The sequence below is a fragment of the Marmota monax genome, unplaced genomic scaffold (genome assembly GCF_021218885.2).
Source record: "Marmota monax isolate L192 unplaced genomic scaffold, Marmota_monax_Labrador192_F-V1.1 WCK01_AAM20220418_F8-fsc00018, whole genome shotgun sequence".
In the NCBI taxonomy this organism is placed as follows: domain Eukaryota; kingdom Metazoa; phylum Chordata; class Mammalia; order Rodentia; family Sciuridae; genus Marmota; species Marmota monax.
The window spans coordinates 21,816,264-21,843,203 of record NW_026692201.1 but is presented as its reverse complement, the minus strand read 5'-3'; the positions used below and the strand labels follow the sequence as shown (position 1 = coordinate 21,843,203).

General features: G+C 33.8%; 1 protein-coding gene across 3 annotated transcripts in view; it reads right to left on the bottom strand.

The window, feature by feature from the left end:
• Window positions 1-1,561: 1,561 nt before the first annotated feature.
• Arsk (arylsulfatase family member K) overlaps window positions 1,562-26,940 on the bottom strand; it is a 50,137-nt gene continuing 24,758 nt past the window's right edge. For all 3 annotated transcript variants that reach the window (XM_058574661.1, XM_046428705.2, XM_046428713.2), the window contains exons 4-8: window positions 21,745-22,027; window positions 18,985-19,156; window positions 16,861-17,085; window positions 4,963-5,187; window positions 1,562-2,697 (exon numbers count right to left, since the gene is read on the bottom strand). In XM_058574661.1, coding sequence (XP_058430644.1) covers window positions 2,408-2,697; window positions 4,963-5,187; window positions 16,861-17,085; window positions 18,985-19,156; window positions 21,745-22,027 — 1,195 coding nt within the window. In that variant the 3' untranslated portion in view covers window positions 1,562-2,407. The remainder of the gene's footprint in view (window positions 2,698-4,962; window positions 5,188-16,860; window positions 17,086-18,984; window positions 19,157-21,744; window positions 22,028-26,940) is intronic.

Sequence of the window (26,940 nt, the reverse complement as noted above, 5' to 3'; positions counted from 1 at the left end):
CCTCTGCATCATCCTCACTATTCACAAACTCTATAGCAACCTCTTGACTCTAGTGAGAAAAGGACTTCTCCTTATGACTGTCTCCTCAGCCAGCCATCAACTCCACTCCAGGAGAAGCTTCTATCGATTCCTGACCTGGTCATTGCACTCTGAGTGAATGTGCATCCACTGGACTTAAGATCTAAAACTTAAAGACTTTGAATATAGCACTTAAGCTTAGCATGTAGAGGGAATGTCTGTAATAAGTCTGTCATGATTAAATGTGTTTGCAGTGCTTAGAAGTTAACCCTGAATTGTTTGCTTTGAGTGGATTATGTCTGTTGCAATGCCCAGTGTTAACGATTGTCATTTTCTTGATTAAGAACCTATAGAGTGAAATTATATTAAGTGATTTCAGTGAATAAAACAGTGAAAAGGGCAGAAATGCATGGACATTCTTCATCACTCCCCTCAACTGCAAATGTTGCACTTTTGCCCATCGTGACACCACCAATGATATTACTCAGTATTTAGCCTGAAGAATTAAAGTCATCATACTACAGTGATACATGTATTCCCAAACTGTGGAACCAGAGTAGGTGCCCATCAGTGGATGAATGGATAAAGAAAATGTGGTATATATACACACAACTGAGTTTTATGCATCCAAAAAGGAAGCATGAAATGTTACTTGCAGGAAAATGAATGGAACTTGAAAACATTATGTTAAGCAAAATAAGCCAAACACAGAAAGCTGAGATGGTATATTTTCTCTCATATGTGGAAGCTAGAGAGCAAAAGGGAAAAGAAAAGTGGTAAGGGGAATCTCATGAAAATTGAAGTGAGATCTGTAAAGGAGAGGAAAGGGACCAGGGGGAGGAAGGAGAGGAGGGAAAGGGGAAATACCAGGTAATAATATTGGCCAAATTACATTGTTATGTTGTGGGCATATATGATTATGTAACAACAAATCCCGCCATTATATACAACTATAATGTACCAATAAAAATATGGGGAAAAAACAAGTAAAAAAAATCCTAATAGCAATATAATGCATAGTCACTCTTCCAATGTATAAAAGACATTTAAAGGGAAATATAGGCATACTGCTATATGGAATAATATACCTGAAATAATAATTACCTTTAATATTAGATCATAATAAATCAGTTTTTTCTTAAAAACAAACAAAAATCCCTCCAGAGAAACTTATCTATTTGAACAAAATTTAGAATACTGCTGAGGGTTATAAAAAGAGACATGAACAAAGGGAAAATAAGACAGTATTCTTTATAATGATATAATAAATAGTTCATTTCTGCCTAGGGCTATAAATTTAATTACTTCACAAAAGACTAACAAGATTTTTCATTTTTACAATTAGACAGAAATTCTAAATTTATATGGAAAAATCAAGCAAGCAAGAATATTTAGGACAGTTTTGAAAAAAAGGAAAGGGTTGCAAAGGGACCAGATATTGGATACCAGATTAATAAATAGAAGAGTTCTTTGCAAAATAAAATGTTCAGAAAGGACATAAGTGTAAGAGGGATTTTGGTATATGATAAAATGGCATTTGAAATCAGCAGGGATAAGATAATTTATTCATTCCAGGGTAACATGTAATGAATAACATTTTAATCAATGAAACAAGTGATAATTTACTTAATAAAAGGTCCATTGGGTAGTCGTTAAAAAATGGTGGGGGCAACAACTAAAGTTAGTATGTAATATGTTAGATATGTAATACAAATCAGATGGGTCAGAGATTTAAATATTAAAAACACTAAACTCTAAACATGACATAAAATTTCAAAGATACAAAAGCAGATTCACAAATTTTAAAATTAATATTATTTTAATTGACAGATTATAATTGCATATACTTATAGGGTATAAAGATTCATAAAATTGGTTACATGAAAGTACAAATTTCTACATGTTAAGAAAACACTAGAAGAATCCTAATATTCTCATTAAATCTAAATGATCCCATCAAATACAAATAACTCAGACACTGTCAAATACATATTATTTTATGGTTTGCAAGTTAATAATAGTTATTAAAATATTTTACATTCTGTATTTAATCAGAGTAACAACTGTATAGTATAGTAGTTGCTGTCATTCTTTTGATATTTCCATTAAATCTTTAGTAGTCTGCAAGAATAGCCAGGCATGGTGGTACAGGCTTGTAATCCCAGTGGCAAGGGAAGTTGAGGCAGTAGTATCACAAATTCAAAGCCAGCCTCAGCAACATAGCAATACCCTAAGCAACTTAGTCATTTCTGAAAATACATAATTCTATAATCACTGTCATTTTAAGTTATAATACATTCTTTAACAGTAAAAGTAATTACTAAATTGTTTCATTTAAAATACATATGAACATATTTATAAGTAGCTCTAGAACATTATTTTCTTATTTTTATTCAAATTGTGAAGCAATGTGGGTTTTAAGCCACTGATTAATGGCATTTTCATACTTCTCTGGATTTTTCAGCCACTCCTGATGCCACCTAAGGTTTGCTATAACATTTGAATAATTTTGTCCTATACTTTGTTTCCACATGATAAACTGTTCTTTATTATATCTGTGGACAGAAGCAGAAACTTTGGGGTAGTTTATAATGGAACGAAGCTTCTGATCTAAAGAATAAGTAATTTCTGGAAATTTTGCAGCAATGTTATTTAATTCTTCTGGGTCCAAGGAAAGATCTGAAAGAAAAAAAAGTAAAGCTGTCAAAATGGTTACCTATTAAAAGTTTTTCTAGAATGTCATTATAATAGATATTAGATTTTATTTTCAGATCCTTTTAGTTAATAAAATGAAGGGCAGTATATAATCATGTGCTGCATAACACTCCACATATATGATAGTGGTCCTATAAAATTATATTGCCTAGTGGTATCTTAATCTTCTTTTTTGTATAAGTATGCTGTCTGATGTTAGCACACTGATGAAATAGCAGAATGACACATTTCCTAGAACATATTCCCATCATTAAGCAATATATACCAAAAATTAAACACTCCTGTAACATACCCAAATTATCTTCCTTCCTGCTATCCCATTTTTTTTCTTATCTATTTTTAGATGCCAGAAACAGTAAGACCCTTATCATTAGTAAGTTGGTTTAAAATGAATTCTTCCTGTTTCTGATGCCTTTTCTCCTTTGACATGAAGAAGAAAAAACCCTGTATTTATATTGTTTCATTTCAACATCCCTAAACTTTGCAGCTGTAAGATTTTTTTATATAGACAAGACATATTCCTGCAATTTCATTCAATCTTAGTTTTATTTATATATTAGCATCTTATACTTGGATTTCTGAAAGTTAGATTCATAAATACTTCCATTTTATCTAAGAATCATGGAAATGAAAAATTTCTCTTAGTCACTACCAGTAAGAAAATAAAGATAAATGTTCAGATCCACAAGTACTTTTTATATATGATGTGGGAAGACAGGGGATATAAGATGCCAATCTGATTTAAAAAAAAAGATCTTATGACAACTTCAAAATACTGAAGGAACACTTTATATTCAAAGAAAAACCACTATGAGAGCTATTTGAATGCATTAGGCAGGAGACCCCTGAACACACATATGACTTTGATAGGTGACTTCACATGACAACTCTTTAGGAAAGGGAGGTCTGTGAATAAACCCTAGAAAAGATAGGAAAGAATGGCTTCTCCACTGGTCCTTTAATAATCACATCTGAACTTTGCAGAACACAGTGTTAAAAAAAATTACAACAAATTTGGTTTAAAAATCTAATTGATGTTTACTTCATGATTCATGAGTTGGACAGTATTCCATCTAAAGAATTAGAAAAGGTGCTTCAATAAACTGAGCAGAGGGGTGAACTTTGTAAGCTGAAAAAGAAAGAAGGAAGGAGAAACAAGGAGCAAAAAAACATTGGTGGCTAAAAAGTTACTTTTCATATAGGTTTAAAGCAGAAGGAACTTCCTTATCATTTGGATACGGTAAAATGAGCCCTTTCTGATTGGTTTCTGTGAATCTCTTTTTAGGAATCTGGCCTGTTTTAAAAGTTCAGTTTGATTATGTGGAACTTGGCACTAGTGACTCCAGTGTGTTTTGGTTTGTGTTTTTGAATCTAATGCAGGAGTTCAGCCCAAACAATGGGTTCCCATAAAGTTTATTTAACAATGACCAGTGAACAAGCAAGAGGCCATTATTTGTCATGATGAAAATTTAAGGACTTTTTGAAGCCAAGAATCCCCTGTTTTTAGAGTTAAGGCAGTTACTCAGGTTTGGCCAGTGAAGAATTATTTTGAGTTAATAATTTTGACATTTGTAAGTAGGAAGGAAACTTAGGCAGAAATAAATATTAATAATGGCTAAAATGGGACAGAGTATAAGTAAAATCCTAAATCTAAAAATGTTGTTTAAAAATTAATTCATAGACTAGGGAAGCTAGCAGCCATTTTTATAATGTGGCAGGAAAATGGCTTTTAGAATCAGACTGGGGTTGACCTTTCAGTTCTGCTGCTTCTTAGTTGTGAGATCTTATACAGGTGTCTGAACTTCTTTGACCCCCCTAGACTCCTCCTCTGTAAAATGAAGAGAATGGTACTATATTGTAGGGTTGGGATGCATGTTACATAATATATGTAGAATGTCTAGTCCATAAGAGATAAGTGTTGATCCTTCAGAACAAGGTGGTGACTACTGATTGGGAAATGGAACAATGAGCATTAAAAGATCCCTGACTGGGGAAAGCGGTGGTTTCAATCATAAGACCCAGATTCAAAGACTTAGAGCACTTTCTCTAATATTCACATGCTGACTGGCAAGGAAGCTGCTCCTCCCTTGGGCAACCTCTGTAGCCTGTCTCATCAGGAGAAGCAGCAGATTTTCATTTATTTAACAATAATTATTGAAGCTCTTGAGCAGTGCTATGTAGGTCAGCTCATGCATAAAATTACACTTAAAAACACATCAATTAATTTACCAAAGAGTTGAGGCAATACTGAAACACCATCAGAATAGGCTATGTACTTCCATTGGTTAGTTCGAAGCATATAGGTGGAAGCATTCACATTGCATCCGTGGTATTCACTCAGAATCCATGGAGGACGTAGGTTTTTGACTTTACGTTTATTCTTAGATGGTTCTGATGATAATGGCAACAAAGAGTATCCACTAAGGTTTTGAGGCAGAGGAATTCCAGCAATATCTTTGCAACAAAAATAATAAAATATTAAAACACAATGCATCCTTTCACTAGTTGAACATTCATAAATGACATAATTTACATTTTCCCCCATTAAAGATCACAGACTAGAGACTGTATATAGGTTTTGTAAATGGACTACCTAGATTCAGATGCTTGCTTACTGCTTTAGCCATGTGACCTTGTGTAAGTTATTAAATTCTCTGAACCCCAGTTTCTGTACTTGTAAAAGAAGGATAATAATAATACTTGTTGGACATCATTACCTTAACTACATGTATGAAGACACAAATGTTGTGACTCTACTTTGTGTACGACCAGAGATGTGAAAAACTGTGTTCTGTTATGTGTGATATGAATTGTAATGCATTGTCATAAATAACAAATTAAAATAAAAACAACCCCCCTCCAAAACAATAATACTTGTATCTTATAAGTTCATTTCAGATTTAAATAAGATAATTTATGAAAAATTCTGAGAATAATACCTGGTCAATAAGAGCCCTACCAAAATTATTTGATGATAAAGATTTTTTTTTCACTCTTAAGGAACATCTTAAGGACTAGTATTTTGTAAAAACATTCCTTGTGGAATCCTGGATTATACTGATTTAGGGAAAAGTAAATTTTTACCTATCAAATATATACATATAGACCAATATGTATGAGAAATATCCAATTTAAAAAGAGTTTTTTTTTTAATTGGTTTTAACATATGCCTTTTCCCTGTAGAAAATTAGTTAATGATTGCTGCATACTCAAGATAGTTTAAAAATGAGTCTACTTGCTCCACACCCCTTTCTGGTTTCAGTGGCTCAAGTTTCTATGTAAATTTAAATATTCCCTATGAAAAATAGCATTATATCTCTAATGTTAGAAACTAAACAAAATTGAGTAAGAAAATTATTTTAATGAGAATAAGGAAGCAAAGTCCTCTACGTTAGGTGCAGGGCAGGCTGAACGAATGTTAGCTGCAGGATTACCTGGACACTCAAACCCCCATCTGTCTGGTTCTTTATCGCCTGTTTGCCTCAAGTTAACCGCTCAAACCCCCCACTCAAGGCTGAATGTTTCACCCCCTGCTCAAGCCTGAACACTCTCCCACTCCCCACTCCCCCCTCAAGGCTGAACACTTAATCCCCCTTATGCCAACAAGGCAGCTTGCAAACCCACAGACCCTATTAGATTTAGGTAGCACAGCAGAAGGGCTATAAAAACCTTTTCCTGCTGGGCTCTCTCTCTCTCTCTTCTCTTTCTCACTGCTGCAATAAAGATCTCTTGGTCGCTTTTAGTGTCTTGGTCACTTTCCTTTCACTCTATAAATCTTCTTCAGATACTTGCTTTACAAATGACCATTTAAAAATTTGTATCTTTCATTTCCCTTGAAAGAGGCATAATTTTAGTGATCTTCCACCAATCAATCACAGTTAGGAATTTTTTTGATTCCTAAAGAAAGAGGAGAGAAGTATTTCAGAGATAACTGGTTAAAAACTATCAGGAGAGAAGACTTTAAAGAGGATGTAAATGAGAGAAAGGGACAGCCTAAGATGAAATTGAGCTCCAAGACAGTGTTCTGTTCACTGTAAGGAGAGGAAGTAAGTAGCAAGGAAGAAGGCTGTGTAAGGGTATCTGTGTGTCACCAACACTAGTGAGCTGCAGAAAAGAAGCCTTTGAGGATCATGGGAAGCAGGGGCCAACTGGCATATGCTCATGACTATGGGAAGTTCTTACATGTGGAATTTTTGAAAAGAATGTTGACCATACAGTGAAGATGGTAAGAAACCACGAGCAGAACATTCAATAATTATGGGATAAAATAAAAAGAACAAATTTAAGAATTATTGGGATAGAGGAAGGCATAGCGTTACAAACCAAAGGAATGAACAATCTATTTAATGAACTAATATCAGAAAATTTTCCAAACATGAAGAATGAATTGGAAAATCAAATACAAGAGGCTTACAGGACACCAAAAGTACAAAACCACAACAGATCCACACCAAGGCACATTATAATGCAAATGCCTAGCATACAGAATAGGGAGAGAATTTTAAAAGCCACAAGAGAAAGGAATCAGATTACATATAGGGGAAAACCAATTAAGATATCTGCAGAGTTTTCAACCCAGACTCTGAAAACTAGAAGATACTGGAACAACATATACCAAGCTCTGAAAGGAAATAGATGCCAACCAAGAATCTTATATCCAGCAAAGTTAAGTTTTAGATTTGATGACAAAATAAGAACCTTCCATGATAAAGAAAAGTTAAAAGAAATTACAACTAGAAAGCCTGCACTATAGAACATCCTCGGCAAAATATTCCAGGAGGAGGAAATTAAAAATAACAATGAAAATCAGCAAAGGGAGGTATTAAACTAAAAGGAAAACCAATCAAATGAGAAACCAAGTCAAGTTAAATACCAAAAATAAACAAAAATTACTGGGAATACAAATCATGTCTCAATAATAACCCTGAATATTAATGGCCTCAACTCACCAATCAAAACACATAGACTGGCAGTTTGGATTACAAAAAGAAAAAAGACCCAACAATATGCTGACTGCAAGAGACTCATCTCATAGGAAAAGACATCCACAGGCTGACGATGAAGGTTGGGAAAAAAAATACCACTCACATGGACTGCAGAAACAAGCAGGGGTTTCCTTTCTCATATCAAATAAAATTGACTTCAAGCCAAAGTTAATCAAAAGGGATTAACTGCTTAAGGGAACCATACATCAACAAGACATAACAATTATAAATATATATGCCCCAAACAATAGAGCATGTACATTCATCAAGCAAACTCTTCTCAAGTTCAAGAGTCAAACAGACCACAACACAATAATTATGGGTGATCTGAACACACCTCTTTCACCACTGGATAGATCTCCCAAACAAAAGCTAAAAAAAGAAACTATAAAACTCAATAATACAATCAATAACTTAGACTTAACAGACATATATAAAATATTTTTTCTATCAACAAGTGAATTTACTTTCTTCTCAACAGCACATGGATCCTTCTCTAAAATAGAACATATATTATGTCACAAAGCAACTCCTTATCAAATACAAAAAAGTAGAGATACTACCCTGCATTCTATCAGATCAAAATGGAATAAAATTAGAAATCAATGAGAAAAATAAAAAACAGAAGCTACTCCAACACCTAGAGACTAAATAATATGTTACTGATTGAATAATGGGTTGTAAAAGACATCAAAGAGGAGATTAAAAAATTTTTAGAGGTAAATGAGAAACTGTTACAACATATTAAAATCTCTGGGACACTATGAAGGCAGTACTAAGAGGAAAGTTCATTGCATGGAGTTCATTCCTTAAAAGAAGAAAAAGTCAACAAATAAATGACCTAACATTACATCTCAAAGCCTTAGAAAAAGAAGAACAAATCTACACCAAAAGCAGGAGAAGACAGGAAATAATTAAAATCAGAACTGAAATCAATGAAATTGAAACAATTGAAAAAATTGACAAAACAAAAAGTTGGTTCTTTGAAAAGATAAATAAAATTGATAAACCCTTAGCCATGCTAATGAAAAGGAGAGAGAAAAATCAAATTACTAACAACCATGATGAAAAAGGAAATATCACAACAGACACTAAAGAAACACAGAAGATAATTATTTTGAAAATTTGTACTCCAATAAGATGGTAAATATCAAAGGCATTGACAAATTTCTAGAGTCATATGATTTGCCCATACTGAATCAGGATGATATACAAAAGTTAAACAGATCAATTTCAAGCAATGAAATAGAAGATGTCATCAGAAGCCTACCAAACAAGAAAAACCCAGTACCAGATGGATACACAGCTGAGTTCTACAAGACTTTCAAAGAACAACTAATACCAATACTTCCCAAATTATTTTATAAAACAGACAAAGAGAGAGGACTTCCAAACTCATTCTATGAGGCCAATATCACCCTGATTCCAAAACCAGGCAAAGATGCATCAAAGAAAGAAAACTTCAGACCAATATCTTCAATGAACACAGATGCAAAAATTCTCAACAAAATTCTGGCAAATTATATATAAAAACATATCAAAAAGATAGTGTACCATGATCAAGTGGAGTTCATCCCAGGGATGCAAGGTTTGTTCAACATATGGAAATCAGTAACGCTAATTTATCACATCAATAGACTTAGAATCATACGATCATTTCAATAGATGAAGAAAAAGCATTCTACAAAATACAGCACCCCTTCATGTTCAAAACACTAGAAAAACTAGGGATAACAAGAACATATCTCAACATTGCAAAAGTAACCTATGCTAAGCCCCAGACCAACATCATTCTCAATGGAGAAAAATTGAAAGCATTCCCTCTAAAAACTGGAACAAGACAAGGATGCCCTCTTTCACCACTTCTACTCAACATGTTTCTTCAGATTCTAGCCAGAGCAACTAGATAGAAATTAAAGGAATAAGAATAAGAAAAGAAGAACTCAAAACTATCACTATTTGCTGACGATATGATTCTATACCTGGAGGATTCAAAAAATTCCACCAGAAAACTGAGAACTAATAAATGAATTCAGCAAAGCAGCAGGATATAAAATCAATATGCATAAATCCAAGGTATTTCTGTACATTAGTGACAAATCCTCTGAAAGAGAAACTAGGAAAACAACCCCATTTACAATAGCCTAAACAAAAAAAACAAAACAAAAAACAAAAACCAACCAACCAAACAAACAAACAAAAACTTGGGTATCAACTCAATGAAAGAGGTGAAAGACCTCTACAATGAAAACTACAGAACGCTAAAGAAAGAAATTTAAAAAGACCTTAGAAGATGGAAAGATCTCCCTTGTTCTTGGATAGGCAGAATTAATAACCATACTACCAAAAGCACTATACAGATTTAATGCAATTCCAATAAAAATCCCAGTGACATTCCTCATAAAAATAGAAAAAGCAATCATGAAATTCATCCAGAAAAATAAGAGACCCAGAATAGCCAAAGCAATCCTTAGCAAGAAGAATGAAGCAGGTGACATCACTATACAAGACCTTAAACTATACTATTGAGCAATAATAACAAAAACGGCATGGTATTGGCACTAAAAAAGACCTGTAGACCAATTCTACATAATAGAGGACACAGAGAAAAACCCACATAATACAGTCATCTCATATTACACAAAGGAGCCAAAAAATATATTAGAGAAAAGATAGTCTCTTCAACAAATGGTGCTGGGAAAACTGGAAATCCATATGCAGCAAAATGAAATTAAGCCCTTATTTCTCACCATGCACAAAACTTAACTCAAAGTGGATCAAGGACCTAGGAATTTAACCAGAGATCCTGTGCTCAACAGAAAAAATGTAGGCCCCAATCTTCATTAGGTTGGATTAGGCCCCAACTTCCTTAATAATACTATATCAAAACATGTATAGCGCAAGAGATAAAATAAAAAATCAATAAATGAGATGGATTCAAAGTGAAACAATTAGTGAGATGAATAGAGATAGCTTACAGAATGGAAGCAAATTTTTACCCCACACACATCAGATAGAGCACTAATATCTAAGATATATAAAGAAATAAAAAATATTAACACTAAAAAAACCCAAACAACTCAATCAATAAATGGGCCAGGGAACTGAACACACACTTCTCAGAAGATGATATACAATCAATCAACAAATATATGAAAAAATGTTCAACATCTCTAGCAAGTAGAGAAATGCATATCAAAACTAAGATTTCATCTCACTCCAGTCAGAATGTCAGCTGTTAAGAATATAAACAACAGGGGCTCGGGTTGTGGATCAGTGGTAGCGTTTTTGCCCAGCATGTGAGTTACTGGGTTTGATTCTCAGCACCTCATATAAATAAATAAAATAAATGTCTATCAACAACTAAAAGAAATATTAAAAAAAGAATACAAACAACAATAAGTGCTGGAGAGGACGTGGGAAAAAGGCATACTCATACATTGCTGGTGGGACTGCAAATTGGTGCAACCAATCTGGATTCCTTGGAAAACTTGGAATGGAACCACCATTTGACCCAGGTATTCCACTCCTCAGTTTATACCCAAAGGACTTAAAAATAGCATACTACAGTGACTCAGCCCATCAATGTTTATAGCAGCACAATTCACAATAGGTAAACTGTGGAACCAAACTAGATGCCCTTCAGTAGATAAATGGATTAAGAAAATGTGGTATAAATACACAATGGAAAATAACTAAGCATTAGAAGAGAATAAAATCATGGTATTTGCAAGTAAATGGATGGAGTTGGAGAATATTATGTTAAGTGAAGCAAGCCATCCCCTCAAATCAAATGCAGAATGTTTTCTCTGATATGTGGATGCTGATCCATAATGGGAATGGGTGGGGAGCATGGGAGGAATGGAGGAACTTTAGATAGGGCAAAGGGGAGGGAGAGAAAAGGAGGAGGAATGGGGGTAGGAAAGATGGTGGAATGAGATGGACATCATTACCTTAAGTACATGTATGAAGACACAAATGGTGTGACTCTGATTTGTGAAGAACCAGAGACATGAAAAATTGTGCTCTATATGTGTACTATGAATTGAAATGTATTCTGCTGTCATGTATAACAAATTAGAATAAATAATTTTTAAATTTGTTTTAATTAGTTACACATGATAGTACAATGATCTTGACATATCATACATTTGAATCAGATGGGGAATAAATAAATTTAATAAAAGAATTCAGGGGGTTACAATTGTGACTCAGTGGTAGAGTGCTTACCTAGCACTTGTGAGGCACTGAGTTTGATCCTCAACACCACATAAAAATAAATAAATATAATAAAGGTATTTTGTCCATTTACAACAAAAAAATTCATAGGAAGTTAAGTTTAAAAGGGAAAATCAAAACAATTTTAATTTCAAAATGAGACTGTCTTTATTTCTGAGCTAAAGGATGCTAATAGTAGGCATTCAAGAAGAAAATATTTTGGTGAGTAATTTTTAAAGAATAACTTCTGAAGTATGAACTTTAATACTATGAAGAATTCCTACTCATGAAAATGGCACATTTTTCTGCTAATATTAGTAAACATTACTATGAAACTATAAAGGACCTACAAGGATAAATAAACTAAGAATATGTTTTATGAGTTTTCTATTTTATCATAAAATATTCTATAGAAAAAGAACACTTAAAAATATCATATAAAATATTCTATCTATAATAGAAGTTTTTAAATTTTAAATAGAAGCACTGAAATTTCAACAGACTCTTGAAACTAAGGTAGGTGTATTAGAACAGAAATTCCAGTTGAGTTTTCCTATCCAGTTTCTTCCTTTTGAAGGTTTTTGAATCACCATCTCTCATAAGAATCTTTTTAGGTACATAGAATGGAAGCGAAGAGGAAGGCTGGCTGGAAGCTTTAATTTGAGAAGTTCAATCCCATATTCTTCACATGTAAACATAATTGATAAAAATAATACAGGTACACTTAAACTAATAAAGAACTTAAATTTAGAATTCTAAGAATATTACTCATAACTATTTTAAGCTTCTAATGGATTAGAAGAATCACAAAATAAGATCTTTGTAGATACTATATCAAAACATGTATTAAGCAGAGGTAAGTAGAACATCCTATCTCACAGGTATGCTTTTAGAATTAATCACTACTTTTTAAAGTACCTTAAAATTCTTTCAACTCTGAAGAATTTTGCTTTAAAAGGTTGAATTAAACACCAGGTTAAATATAGGACCATCAGTATTATCTTTGCTTTGTTGACTATTATGGCTTTTAAACAAGGGAACAGACTCAGTGTATACCTGTAAATCCTGGTATAATTATTAATAATACCCTCTATTCTAAAAAGTATGCTGATCTGAACAGTAAATTAGATGGATACTCTATGCAACAAAAAAATCTGTTTATATAACTTGAAAGCCTATATTTTATTTTTAATAAAATATCACTTTTACATCATTTCATTTTTAAAATATAACCAACTATTTCCATTTTTTAAAACCTAATCCATTACTTCTAGACATTCACACTGTTTGATAATTCTTAATATTTTAATAAATATGCATGGAGATAAAATAGGCACATATATGAGTACATATATACCACCCACGTCTAGCCCAGGCAGTGGAATTTGGGTTTCTGCTGCGTGGAGTGAGCTGGCTGTGACATAAAGCTAAGAAAGGAAGGCAGCAAAAAAACTACACTACACAGAAAGTAATTTCAGAAAGCGAGTATCAGAAAGCTCTTCCACCTTAGGGGTCAAGCTTCCACACTGGGAACAGAGAGAGCAGGAGAGCCCACGTTTGGTTTATTTATGTGGGGGAAACATCAAAGGTTTTTCCATAGAATTTTCTGCACCATTTAAGGTAGAAGGTGGGCTGTCCAGGCCCAGTGGGTTATGCCAACTCTGGAGCTATGACAGGTAAGACTGAGGTCACATGCAGTGTGTAATCCATTAAGTGCGATGAGCCACAAAATGACTTGCAATGCCAAACCAAAATATCTTTGGCTCAAGGCCAGTGAAGATGCTAAAATAGCTCAGGGGTGGCTTCCCACATATAGGTTGTTTCTTAAAATGGAAATTCCTAGGTCAAAAGGTATGCATATTTCCAAGAAATGTGAAACATAATGCCACATTTGTCTCCAAACACTTTGTGCCATTTTATATTCCCAGCAACAGCATATGAGAAAGCCTATTTCTAATATAAGATTTTGCAATTTTTCTTAACCTCTGTAAACTCCATATGTGAAAGAAAAATGATATGTTCTTGTTTTAATAGTTTTATGACTACTGAATCTGAATCTAAAAATATCTTGTATATCTCTTATTGTGAACTACCTATTTATATCTTTTGGTTAATTTAACAGGGAAGTTTTCTTTTTCTTGAACTTTATAGATGTCAAACCTTTATCATTTTACTTTTAAAAAGTAACACTGTTAACATTTTTTTCCTGGCTCCAACACAGGTTTTATGTTTTACCCCCTTGTACCTTTCTCTTTCCACCTTATCTCTAGGCATCCTCTTCTATTCCCTTTTCCCACCCCACCCCCCAAATAATATAAACGTAGCTTTTCCCCTTCTGATGACAAAAGAATATTTATTATGAAGCACATTTTAAATTGTGCTAAGCCTTGAAGACATTAATATAATTTCCAGTTTATATAGAACTGGAGTGGGACTTATTTTTGGCATCCTTTATTTTTTGTGGGTGTCTAATCACCATCTGATCTAAATGCTGCTAATAAAATATATTATTTTTTTCTGGGAAATGTAACTTAGAAGGACTCTATTACCAAGAATCTTATGAAAGAGAAAAATAAATAAAAATCGATATAAATCTTCAAATTTTAGAAAATTGTAATAGACAAGTTATAGAAAAAAACCCCGATAATTGTAGAGAACCATTTCCAGGAGAGGAGGGATGGAAAGACAAAGGTGATTCTGGGAATGTTTTCTCTTAGCTAAAGAAATTTTTATTGTTAAGTATCATAAACTAGGCAGGTGCCCCCTCTAAAATTCCCCCATGCCAATCAGTATTTTCTTACATCATCTGTTAGATAAATATATTATGAAATAATTACAATGATGTATTTATCTAAATAATGTATCTAATGTTATTATCTAATAAATACATATGTCATCTACTAGTCTACAAATGACCCTTAACTTTTATGCTATATAAAATGACAAGTTAGCCAGGTGTGGTGGGTCATGCATGTAATCCCAGCAACTCAGGAGGCTGAGGCAGGAGTTTGAGGCCAGCCTCAGCAACTTAGTCTCTATGCAGCTTAGCAAGACCCTGTCTCAAAATAAAAAATAAAAAGGACTAGGGATGTGACTCAGTGTTTAAGTTCCTCTGGGTTCAGTACCCAGTTCCTCCCCCCACCAAAAAAAAAAAAAAAATGACAAGTAGTTATAATAGTAACTCAAGTACAAAATTTGCATTGTAAGCAAATATAAAACAATGTTTAAATGAAAGTTAAACCATGTATCTTAATCAACTAATATACATAAGGTGACATTCTGTAATTCTATGAAGGGAATAGGATTCACTTTGGACAGCTCCCCAAAGTTACTGGACTATTAAGCTGTCAGAGTTAAAAAAAAAAAAAGCTGAATATCACTAGAAAGTATATTGAGGGACACCCTGAAAAAGGGACACACTGAGAAAGGATCACCCCAGCTTTCTATAACCTTTTAGTAAACTTTTTATAGTTCCAGTCACTGTACCTCAAGGAAAGAGAACAAAGTTAAAAAGTCAAGCAAAATGATGACCCCAAAATGAATGAGAGTTCTACATAAAGAAAAATTAGGGGAGGAAAGTATAAAAAAAGGTCAATATCAGCATACATTTACAAGATTCAATAGATGATAAGATAGACACATAGAAACATACATAGATGGCTGGGGATGTAACTCAGTGATAAATGCTTCCCTAACGTGCACAAAACTCTGGGTTTGATCCCCAGCACCACAAATCACTTAATTATATATATGCTTAAAAAAACAAGTGAGGGAAATAGAGGTCTGGGAATTGATGGAGTGAGAAAGTGGCGAGTTATGGATAAGTGGGATGACTGCTTTGGGATAAAAGGAAACCAGTACATGATGACTAAGCAACTGAAGAGATTAAAGATTCAAGGAACTAGAAAGATATTCAAACATACAACAAATGATATGAAATAAAGAGAAAAAGAAAGGGCACTGAGTTAAATTAACTCTAAAGAATCTTATTTAAGTAAAGGGAAAGACTGTACTAGAAGGAAAAAGATAAAATGAACTTTTATTTCTTTGAGTTTTATTTATTATTATTTTTTTTGTAGTTGTAGATGGATAGCATGCCTTTATTTTATTTAGTTTTATGTGGTTCTAAGGATCAAACCCAGTGCATCACACATGCTAGGCAAGCAAGCGCTCTGCCACTAAGCTACAGTGCCAGGCCCTATTTCTTTGATTTTTAAGATGGATGTTTCTTCTATATTTTAACATTTCTCAAATTAGAGAAATGTGTTGTCTTTTTGTCTTACCAAAATTTATGAATTGATGGTACTTTTGCAATTGATGGATTCCAAAAATCCAAAGTCAGTTTTTAAATGTTAATGAATTAAAATTACTTTGTTAAATTAGAGTTTTACATAATTTTCTTTGAATTTGATGATGTCATTATTCTAGTATCTTCAAGGAAAACTGCTAATTATCTCACTCCAGATATTGTTATTCTAGACCTATGGCTATGCCTATAGATGTTAAGAAGCTATTAAAGAAAATAGTACAAAACTATCTAAAGGGTTTGGGAGAGAGATGTTTACAGTATGGGATTAAAAGACTTTTCTAACATTGAAAAAAGGCAATGTTTCAAAGTGGAAAATGCTCATATTTAGGGATGTGAGAGAGAATCAAATGATGTACAAGTCATCTGTAAAGACCTGAACCTGAATATATATTTATTACTTTAGAGTCATATCCTGATTGTTAATCTTTTGGAAAAGACTAAAGTGAGTGATGGCCACAGGAAATGGAGGAATATTATCCTCCTTTTTTCAGAGTATGAATTTGACTCATAGTTAAATGAGTTGCTCAAGGTTAAAATAAGTTAGTGGAACCTCTAACTACTTGGTCTATTTATTCTCCAACATTAATACAGTTAAACATTGAACACACTACTTACCAAGCATAGTAGGGTAAATATCCACCAGAGAAACTACATTTGATACTTGTTGGTTGGCCTTAATTCCTGGTCCCATTATCAACAGTGGAACATGGGCACTAGCTTCATACATACTCATTTTATAAAACTGTCGATGTTCCATGGCCAGCTCTCCATGGTCTGAAGTGTATATGACAATAGTTTTCTGAAGAAGATCTAATTGGTGAAGAGTTAAAATAATTTCACCTACAATAAAATTAAGATTAAATTTAGTAATTAGCTTTTAGTTCATGTTGTATTCTATCACACTACATGTATAACCACTCTACCCTATTAAAGCTTCTATCAAAGGATACTTCTTAATATCTCAATATTATCCAAAGTTTCATGTGCTTGATCCTCAGTTGACAGACTACAGAAGAAAAGAAAAAAATATATCCATAGGAAATCTCCCTCAAAACTATTTTATCTGGAGATCATGCGGGCCTGCTCTCTGTTTCTGTCAGAGAATCGGGGGTAGAAGTCTTCCCCTTAGTGCCTCAAATAAGAAAAGTAAGGTAAGTCTGGACATTGGCACTGTACATTTCTCAGATGACACAGAGATTGGTATTGCCACTGACCCACAGCCTCTATACAGTAGAAAGGGATAAGAGCAATTAGAACTCCTCTCCTCTGTTATTTTTTTCTCCTAAACCTCTGAGCAACATCAGTTCATGCTCAGGAAGTTGGGAGGTTATGGAAATGTGACCTTTGAAGAAGGCAGTACAGATGGTATATGAGAATGATTTAGCATATTCTTAGATAGGGAATAGCTAGATGGATAGTAAAACTGTGACCAGTCCCATCTCTTAACATCCTCAATATAATTAAGAGAATCACAATAAGGCACAGTCCAGATAGAAAAGTCATCTTTGTTTTGGCAGTTAGTGAATCTGGGTCTATATAATTTAAAAACCCCATAGATTTTGAGATTCAGTCAGAATTGAGACTTACTGTTCTGTGGAGTTATTCATGGAGACCCTCATCTGTCAACTGGGCAACCGGAATTGCTTCCTAGTTGGTCTTCTTGTATTCACTCCTCTTTCCCCTCTAGTATCCCTTTTCTGGTGGCTATTTTTCTAAAACACCTAATCATCTAATCATGTTATATCCCCACTTAAAATTTTTTCACAGCTTTCTACTGTCTATCCTTTCTGTGATGTACAAGGCCCCTGTCTACCCTCCAGCCTCAGCATCCTTAGCTACCTGCTGAAACTTTACCTTTCAATAACCCTAAATTGCTTAGAATCCCTCGAACATACCATATTAGTTTACACTATGTTGCCTCTGTCCATACTCTGCTTTTGTGTAGAATGCCCTTTCTTCCACCATTCACTTGGAAAGTTTCCATTCCTCCTATACAGAGGTGATAACCACACTTCACTAATAAAATTATGCTTCACTCCCAAATGAAGTAAAATAAATGACATGGTGATATGAAAACAACTTTTAATATAGAAATAGCTATTAAAAACAAACAGTGTTTCTTCACATAAGGACCAGAAACTGCCACAACTCTATAGTAAATAGCAGAACTCTCTTGACAGCCATCTTACGGAGACAGGTTTGGTTTTTAGCCAGCCTTGAATCTGAATGAGAGCAGGAAATTCAATGTAAATGCGGTCGAGAATACACACAGGGAAATTGATTTCAGCCTTAGTTAAGCCTTGTACTCAAGGGCCTAGGGAGAATGGATTTGTTTTGCAGGTGTTACAAGTCCTTCTCATCTCTTAGAACCTAAGCTATCTTATAATTAATTATCTGTCATGTGCATACCTGTGTTCAGCTAAATGCCGATTTCTTTTTAAAGTAGGTAAAAAAAAATATGGTTTCTAGCAGATGATAGTTTTCTGTGACCTTTCATGTATGAACAAATCTGAGCATTTATGAATCTGAGAGTTTATGACTAATTAGAGCTTCTTATTCACTGTGAACATGTTATTCCACTTTTATGTGTCAAGATTCCTATAGTTTTAAGTCTGAAGTATCTAAGTAACTGTTCTAAGAAATATCTGAATATGTTCATGTAAGTTCCAATCAGCATGTTCATAGTTTGTTGGAAAAATATACTTTTTCATGTAATTGCTTATTAATTTTTCCACTTACCAAGCATGGCATCTGTCTCAGCACACATAGCATAATAAAACGCCCTAATATTCTTAATTTCTTTGTCTGTAAACTTTCCTGTGCAGTTTTTTGTATAAGAAGAGTAATAATCTACAGGGTGCATTTCTGACAGAGGCAACCACTTGGGGATTTTGATGGCATCATGAGATACCTAAAAAGGGGAGAAAAAACTTAGTTAAGCTAGCAAAGTTCTCTCTTTTAACAAGTGTGGTGAATTACACAATGCTAATTACTTAGAACAGTAGAAAAGAATAGTGACAAAGTGTGTAAAGAAAATGGGAACAAATTGTTAATAAAGGTTGAGTATCCCTTATCTGAAATATTTGGATCAAAAATGTTTGAGATCTCACATATCTTTCAGATTGTGAAGTACCTGCATGTACATAATGATATCTTAGAGATGGGATCCAACTCAAAAAACACAGAGTTCATTTATGTTTCATAATACCTTATAAACACAGCCTAAGGTAATTTTTTATATAAGATATTTAGTACACCTGAGGTTTGATTATGACCCATCACATGAGATCAGGTGTGGAATTTTCCATCTGTGGTGTTATACTGGCATTCAAAAAAGTTTGAGAGTTTTTCAGATTTTGTATTTTTGAATTAGCAAAGTTCAACCTATATTCCCAGTAACATAAAAAAGTACATATCAATATGTGGATATATAGTGAGACAGTTGTGAAAAGTTATTTTTGAAGTATACAAGTTAATGAAGAATATTGGCTATATTAGGCAGTATTCTAACCCAGAAAAGTGTTGAACCACTTTAATATGTAGTTGTGTGACCAATTCAAAACTTCAGAATCAATAACTTAAGAATCTAGATTCTTTTTCCCCATAATTCACTGGTGAATTTTGAACTAAACTGTCCAAATCGAATGAGATAGCTAAATGTTTGTTAAAAACAAATACAACTTTTTAATATAGATAACATGTGTTGGCAAAAGCAATTAAGATTAAATCTTTAATTCACATGCATCTTTTAGTTAAGTAACTTTTAAAAAGTTCGAACATCTACTATTTAGTTGAATTTTAACTCATTTTCCTAATTCTGGACATATTTTTGAAAATGGAGTCACTTAGAATTTTTTAAGAAGATATGAATATCTGAAACTACATTATTTCTTTTAAAACAAGGTGAAAGCTGGGTATGGTAGTGCAAGCCTATAATCCCAGCGACTTGGGAGGCTGGGGCGGAAGAGTCACAAGTATAAGGCCAGCCTCAGCAACTTAGTGAGTCCCGATTCAACTTAGGAAGAGCCTATTTCAAAATAAAAAATAAAAAGGGCTGGGGATAGAGCTCAGTGGTAAAGCACCACTGGGTTCAATCCCCAGTACCAAAAAGCAAAAACCAAAAACAACAGCAAAAAAAAAAAAAAAGAAAAGAAAAGAGTAAATAGAGTTTCTGTTTAGAGCTTTTAAAGTAACTTACATTTAAGTCTACACATTTCAAAATATAGGTAGTTGTTGCTTCACATGGTTCTAAAATGCATAAATTTCAACTATCATGGTTTAACTAACATGTCCCTGACAACAGGGTTCAAATTTCAGTTGCCAATGTATATTAACTGAATAACTACATAAATTACGAACTTCACACCAATATGCTGCTAACTCTTTAGTCTACAATTCACGATGTGATAACAGATGTACATCACATTCAGTGACTAATCATATATTTTCTTTCCAAGTATGTCAGGAGTTGGTTATTCAGAACATGCATTGTAAGCTAAGTGTATACTTGGCCTGCCTCCTTGTCTCCCAGTGATAAATCCATGTAAGACACTTTACAAAAATGGATAATCAAAGAGGAATTGGTCAACAAATACGAATCTGCAGTAAAGAAATGAAAAGTGATAAGGCTAGCAGTGAAATTCATAGTAAATGTAAATGAAGTTATAGAAGAAATGGCTGATTGGGAATGTGGACACTGCTACCATTCCAAAGACTAGATATGTAACTAGAGGAAGGGAAGGCATACTTATTGACATAAGTGAGGAATATCATTGTGAAAAGGATAAACATGTTCAAGAGAAAGTGACATTGATAAAAATGTCATTTAAAGAAACTTGAAGTATACCATGACATTCTAAGTACAGAAGATAAAATGTTGGAAGATGTTCCAAATTTAGATAACAATATGATAATTTGCCAAGTCATAAAGAGGACTCTTGCTCTATATTATGTAATACCATGAGAAGACAAGCACTAGTCTCTCTCAATAAATTTTTTAAACAAAAACCCCAAATTAAAAATACTTTATTAATGTTTCTATTATTTTCATTACACTGCACTGAGTAATTTTACTATTTATCTATTTCCAATTATAACCAAAAAAAAGAGCATTTTACATGTTGTGACAAATGTTTTTAAAATATCAAAAAAATGCTCCTTTCTGGTATTGAGAGTTAAGATCATTGTACACAATGAGACCACATGGTCATTTTTCCTATCCTGAACTGTGCAAAGTAAGGATTACCTGCACTCCTAAGACAATGTCCTTTAGTTTCTCTTTTTATAGAAATATCATATACAAATATTTTCAACTTAGAAGTAGGTTTCTGAGTTTTAACACATTTTGTTTTTGTAAAACTGCTTCTATGGTTTTTATTAAACCAGTCAATTTTAAATATGTGATTTTCTTTCTTTAAGAGTGAAGTAGAAACAATGAGCTAATACTAATAAGTTATAGACATAATGTTATTTCTGCTTTTGAACACATAAGACACTTACTTTTTTAAGCCAAAAAAGAGATGTATGAAATGTTGACGATCCGAAGTTTTCTCCTGAAGATGGTGAAGGGTAAGGGTGTGGTAAATTTAATCCCAAGTACAGAACAAATGGTTTAGTGTAATTAATTGCTTCCTTTCTTAACCAATTTATTGCTCTGTCTGTATTCCTCCAGTCTGCTTCCATCACTCTTTCTTTAGCCTTGTTGGGGATAAGATTAACCACAGGCCTGCCTTCTTGCCTGAGTAAGAAAGCAACATCTCTTGTCCATGCTTCCACACGATTACTGAGGGAGTAAAAAGACAGGTACGCTGAAAGGTATTTTAAAAAGTTTGAAAAACTACTAAGCATACATATAGGAAAACAACATGGGAAACAGTCTTTGAACTCAGCCGTGTAAATAACTACATTAAATCTCAATCAAAAAGTTATTGAGAAGTGGGTTATATAGCTCAGTGCTAGAGCACTTGCCAGCATATGCAAGGCCCTGGGTTTGATCCTTGGCACCACACACACATAAACAAAAACAACAACAAACAAAAAACAGTTACCAAGCATAAAAAAACAGGAATTGAATATTTGCTTATGTGTTCTTTAAAACTATGACAATTACTTTGAACTTTTTCCTACAGCAAGATATTTTGTCAAACAAAAAATTTTTCAGAGTCTTAGTATTTTTTTTATGCATTGAATTTTCTAGCATTTTTCCTTTTTTTTAAAATCAGAAGATAGAATTTCTAATCAAAGTTAGTATAATTTCTTTCTTTCTTTCTTTTTTTTTTCCTACTAGGGATTGAACCCTGTGGTGCTTAACTACCTAGCCATATCCCCAGCACTTTTTATTTTTTATTTTGAGACAGGGTCTCACTAAGTTGCTGAGGCTGGCTTTGAACTTGAGATCCTCCTGCCTCATCCTCCCAAACCACTGGGTTTACAGACATGTGCCATGAAACCTAGCCAGCATAATTTCTTTTCATCACTAAATCTTTACATTAAAAAATCCTATCTACCATGTATGCTTCATGTTTCTGAAGTTCACATTTTAAATTGTTCCCATTCTATCTTTTCTCATTGAAAGCACAATTTTAACCATGATCTGAGCTATCTAAGCTAATAGTGACACAGAATCCTTATCCATTATAGAGATGTTTTCTTTATTAGCTGAATTACAAGTTAATGATTGAATCAATTTGATACCTGTAAGACTTTCAGTTTGTTTTATCTTACTACTTGATTCTTATCAGTGTCTAAATTTTGCAGTTGGCATAACTGTTTAGGAAGCAGTCCTGGGCATTTCTAAGAATTATGTTTCTATCAGTTTGAGCTCTGGTTTAAAAAAAAGGATTTAAAAAATTCAGATCCCAATCCACAAAGAATATTTTATATTAATACATAATACTCCACTAAAAAGAAATTTCAGTTCATATAAAATGATTAATGGTACATCAATGATGAACCAAATGTATGATTTTCTTTTTTTTCTATCTGCTACTAAAGGCAGGTAAAAAAAGTTAAACAGCCATAATGAAAATATATTGACAAAATAATGAAAACTTGATTTTTAGCAGAATCACATCTAACAGATTCTAGTTAATTCTAACAGATGGCAAGTCCTAAAATAGTAAGTTTTGCAAAACTCACCATGCTATCAAAACAAAGTGACATTACTTTCTCAGTCTTTTGCTGAAATATCACTCTATACAACTATTAATGTTGGGATTTTAGGGGTTTATTACACTAGCAGTACTCTACTTGTAGTAGAACTCAAGGAGTTTGAGAGAACATGACACTGAGGTTCACACAGGATGTGTAGAAACCAAAGTGCTTTCTTTTCAACGTAGGTGTATAAGATAGAAAAACAAGGCTGAGAAATCATTACAAGAAGTGAGCTTGTACTACAGTTAAACTAGCCCCCACTTTGGGTTAACCCACGTATAGACTGTTGTCTTGAATGTGATGACTGACTTAACCAGTTGACCTTATGATGCAGTCAAGAGTGAAACTAGACCATGTCAAAGGAAGATAATGCACTAATTAAAAAGCAAAAAACAAAAAACAACTATGAATAAACAGAAGATCACTAGAGTAGAGGAAAAGGAACAGGGAGAGGAAGGAGGGAAAGGAAAGGGGAAGTACTGGGGACTGAATTAGAGCAAATAACATTCCATGCTTGTATAATTATGTCAAAATGAATCCTAATATTATATATAACTAAAATGAACTAATAAAAAATGGCTGTATTGAACCCAGCTGGCTGTATCTTTTGCCCCTGTAATGAATAAGTGTGATTTCATTTAACCTTTCTTGTAATAAATTTATGCCTTCTTGCTATGTTTTTTCACTTTCTGTGGTGCTGAGATTCTTTTAACCCAGGCTCCTTGAAGGGCAATAGGCTGAAATTAAGCTAATTTTGGCCTAGTTTTATCATTATGGATAGATCTAAAAGCTGGCTTTATTTCTGTCTTCTTACTAAATAATTGGTGATGAACTCCTCAATAATAAAAATGGAAAATAACACTACCTAACACATTACCAATTAATTGTTGCATGAATTTGTATATATGTAATTGTTGTGTGGTTCTTCTATGCCAGTGTGCCAAATTCTGCTGTAATACTGGATACAGTCAAGCCACAGCTAGCACAGGATTAATTTACACAGTAGTAATCACATCTGAAAAAAGTATCACACATTAAAATTGATTCTGAGAACATGACAGCTTTCTTTCAACATGAAGTAGTAGCCTAGACAAATCTTCAGGTTCCTAAGACTCTACTGAAGATAATTAATAATTAACTATCTCAGTTAATTAGTTAGTTCTGTGAAGATTTGTCTTTTTGTTAATTGTTCAAACTGTAGTAGTAATGTGTCTCCATTAAGTCTCTTGCATGGAAAAACAATTCTGAAACATGTCTTTGCAAAATTCTGTATCAGCCTAATAAATTCTGCAGGGGAAAAAGTGTCCAGACTCATTCTTGTTGAGTTCTTTCCTTAAAGTTGTGAGAAACACATATACAATTAAAAAAAGTATTCACAAGGCTGCCATCTATTTTCTTTATATTTACCACTCACAAATAGTCTTTTAATTGAATGAGTCACATCAACCCTGATAAATTCTAGATGGAGCACCATTTTTCAATGTGCAATATTTAAATGTTCATTATAGCAGGCTGGGAGTGTGACTCAGCAGTAGAGTGCTTGCCCAGCATGCATCAAGCCGTGGATTCAATCTGTAACACCATAATAAATACATGTTTTTCCATTAATTAATTTTTATTAATTCTAATCATTTTATTTTTTGGTGAAATTACAGTTATTAGTGCTCCTTAATCTTATTTATTCATGGATTTCTTCATGAAATAGTAATAATAATTGTATATCCATCACATAATCATTATCATTGATTGTTATAATAATTTTTTTAATATTTATTTTTTAGTTGTAGTTGGACACATATCGTTATTTTGTTTATTTATTTTTATGTGGTGCTGAGGATCGAACCCAGGGCCTTGCACGTGCTATGCGAACACTCTACTGCTGAGCCACAACACCAGCCCTATATAATAATATTGGTTTTTTTTGTTTGTTTTTAATTTTTTTTTAAATTTTTTATTGTGGGTTGTTCAAAACATTACAAATTTCTTGACATATCATATTCCACACTTTGATTCAAGTGGGTTATGAACTCCCACCTTCACCCCATACACAGATTGCAGAATCACATCAGTTACACATACATTGATTTACATATTGCCATACTAGTGTCTGTTGTGCTCCGCTGCCTTTCCCATCCTCCACCCTCCCCCCTCCCCACCGCTCCCCTCCCCTCCCCTCCTCTCTCTCTACCCCCTCCACTGTATAACCCTGAGGGTCTCCTTCCATTACCATGCAATTTCCCTTCTCTCTCCCTTTCCCTCCCACCTCTCATCCTTGTTAAATGTTAATCTTCTTCTCCTGCTCTTCGTCCCTACTCTGATCTTAGTTACTCTCCTTATATCAAAGAAGACATTTGGCATTTGTTTTTTAGGGATTGGCTAGCTTCACTTAGCATAATCTGCTCTAATGCCATCCATTTCCCTGCAAATTCTATGATTTTGTCATTTTTTAATGCAGAGTAATACTCCATTGTGTATAAATGCCACATTTTTTTTATCCATTCGTCTATTGAAGGGCATCTAGGTTGGTTCCACAGTCTTGCTATTGTGAACTGTGCTGCTATGAACATCGATGTAGCAGTGTCCCTGTAGCATGCTCTTTTTAGGTCTTTAGGGAATAGACCGAGAAGGGGAATAGCTGGGTCAAATGGTGGCTCCATTCCCAGCTTTCCAAGAAATCTCCATACTGCTTTCCAAATTGGCTGCACCAACCTGCAGTCCCACCAGCAATGTACAAGTGTACCCTTTTCCCCACATCCTCGCCAGCACTTGTTGTTGTTTGACTTCATAATGGCTGCCAATCTTACTGGAGTGAGATGGTATCTTAGGGTGGTTTTGATTTGCATTTCTCTGACAGCTAGAGATGGTGAGCATTTTTTCATGTACTTGTTGATTGACTGTATGTCCTCCTCTGAGAAGTGTCTGTTCAGGTCCTTGGCCCATTTGTTGATTGGGTTGTTTGTTCTCTTATTGTCTAATTTTTTGAGTTCTTCGTATACTCTGGATATTAGGGCTCTATCTGAAGTGTGAGGAGTAAAGATTTATTCCCAGGGTGTAGGCTCCCTATTTACCTCTCTTATTGTTTCTTTTGCTGAGAAAAAACTTTTTAGTTTGAGTAAGTCCCATTTGTTGATTCTAGTTATTAACTTTTGAGCTATGGGTGTCCTATTGAGGAATTTGGAGCCCGACCCCACTGACTGTAGATCGTAGCCAACTTTTTCTTCTGTCAGACGGCGTGTCTCTGATTTGATATCAAGCTCCTTGATCCATTTTGAATTAACTTTTGTGCATGGCGAGAGAAAGGGATTCAGTTTCATTTTGTTGCATATGGATTTCCAGTTTTCCCAGCACCATTTGTTGAAGATGCTATCCTTCCTCCATTGCATGCTTTTAGCCCCTTTATCAAATATAAGATAGTTGTAGTTTTGTGGATTGGTTTCTGTGTCCTCTATTCTGTACCATTGGTCCACCCGCCTGTTTTGGTACCAGTACCATGCTGTTTTTGTTACTATTGCTCTGTAGTATAGTTTGAAGTCTGGTATCGCT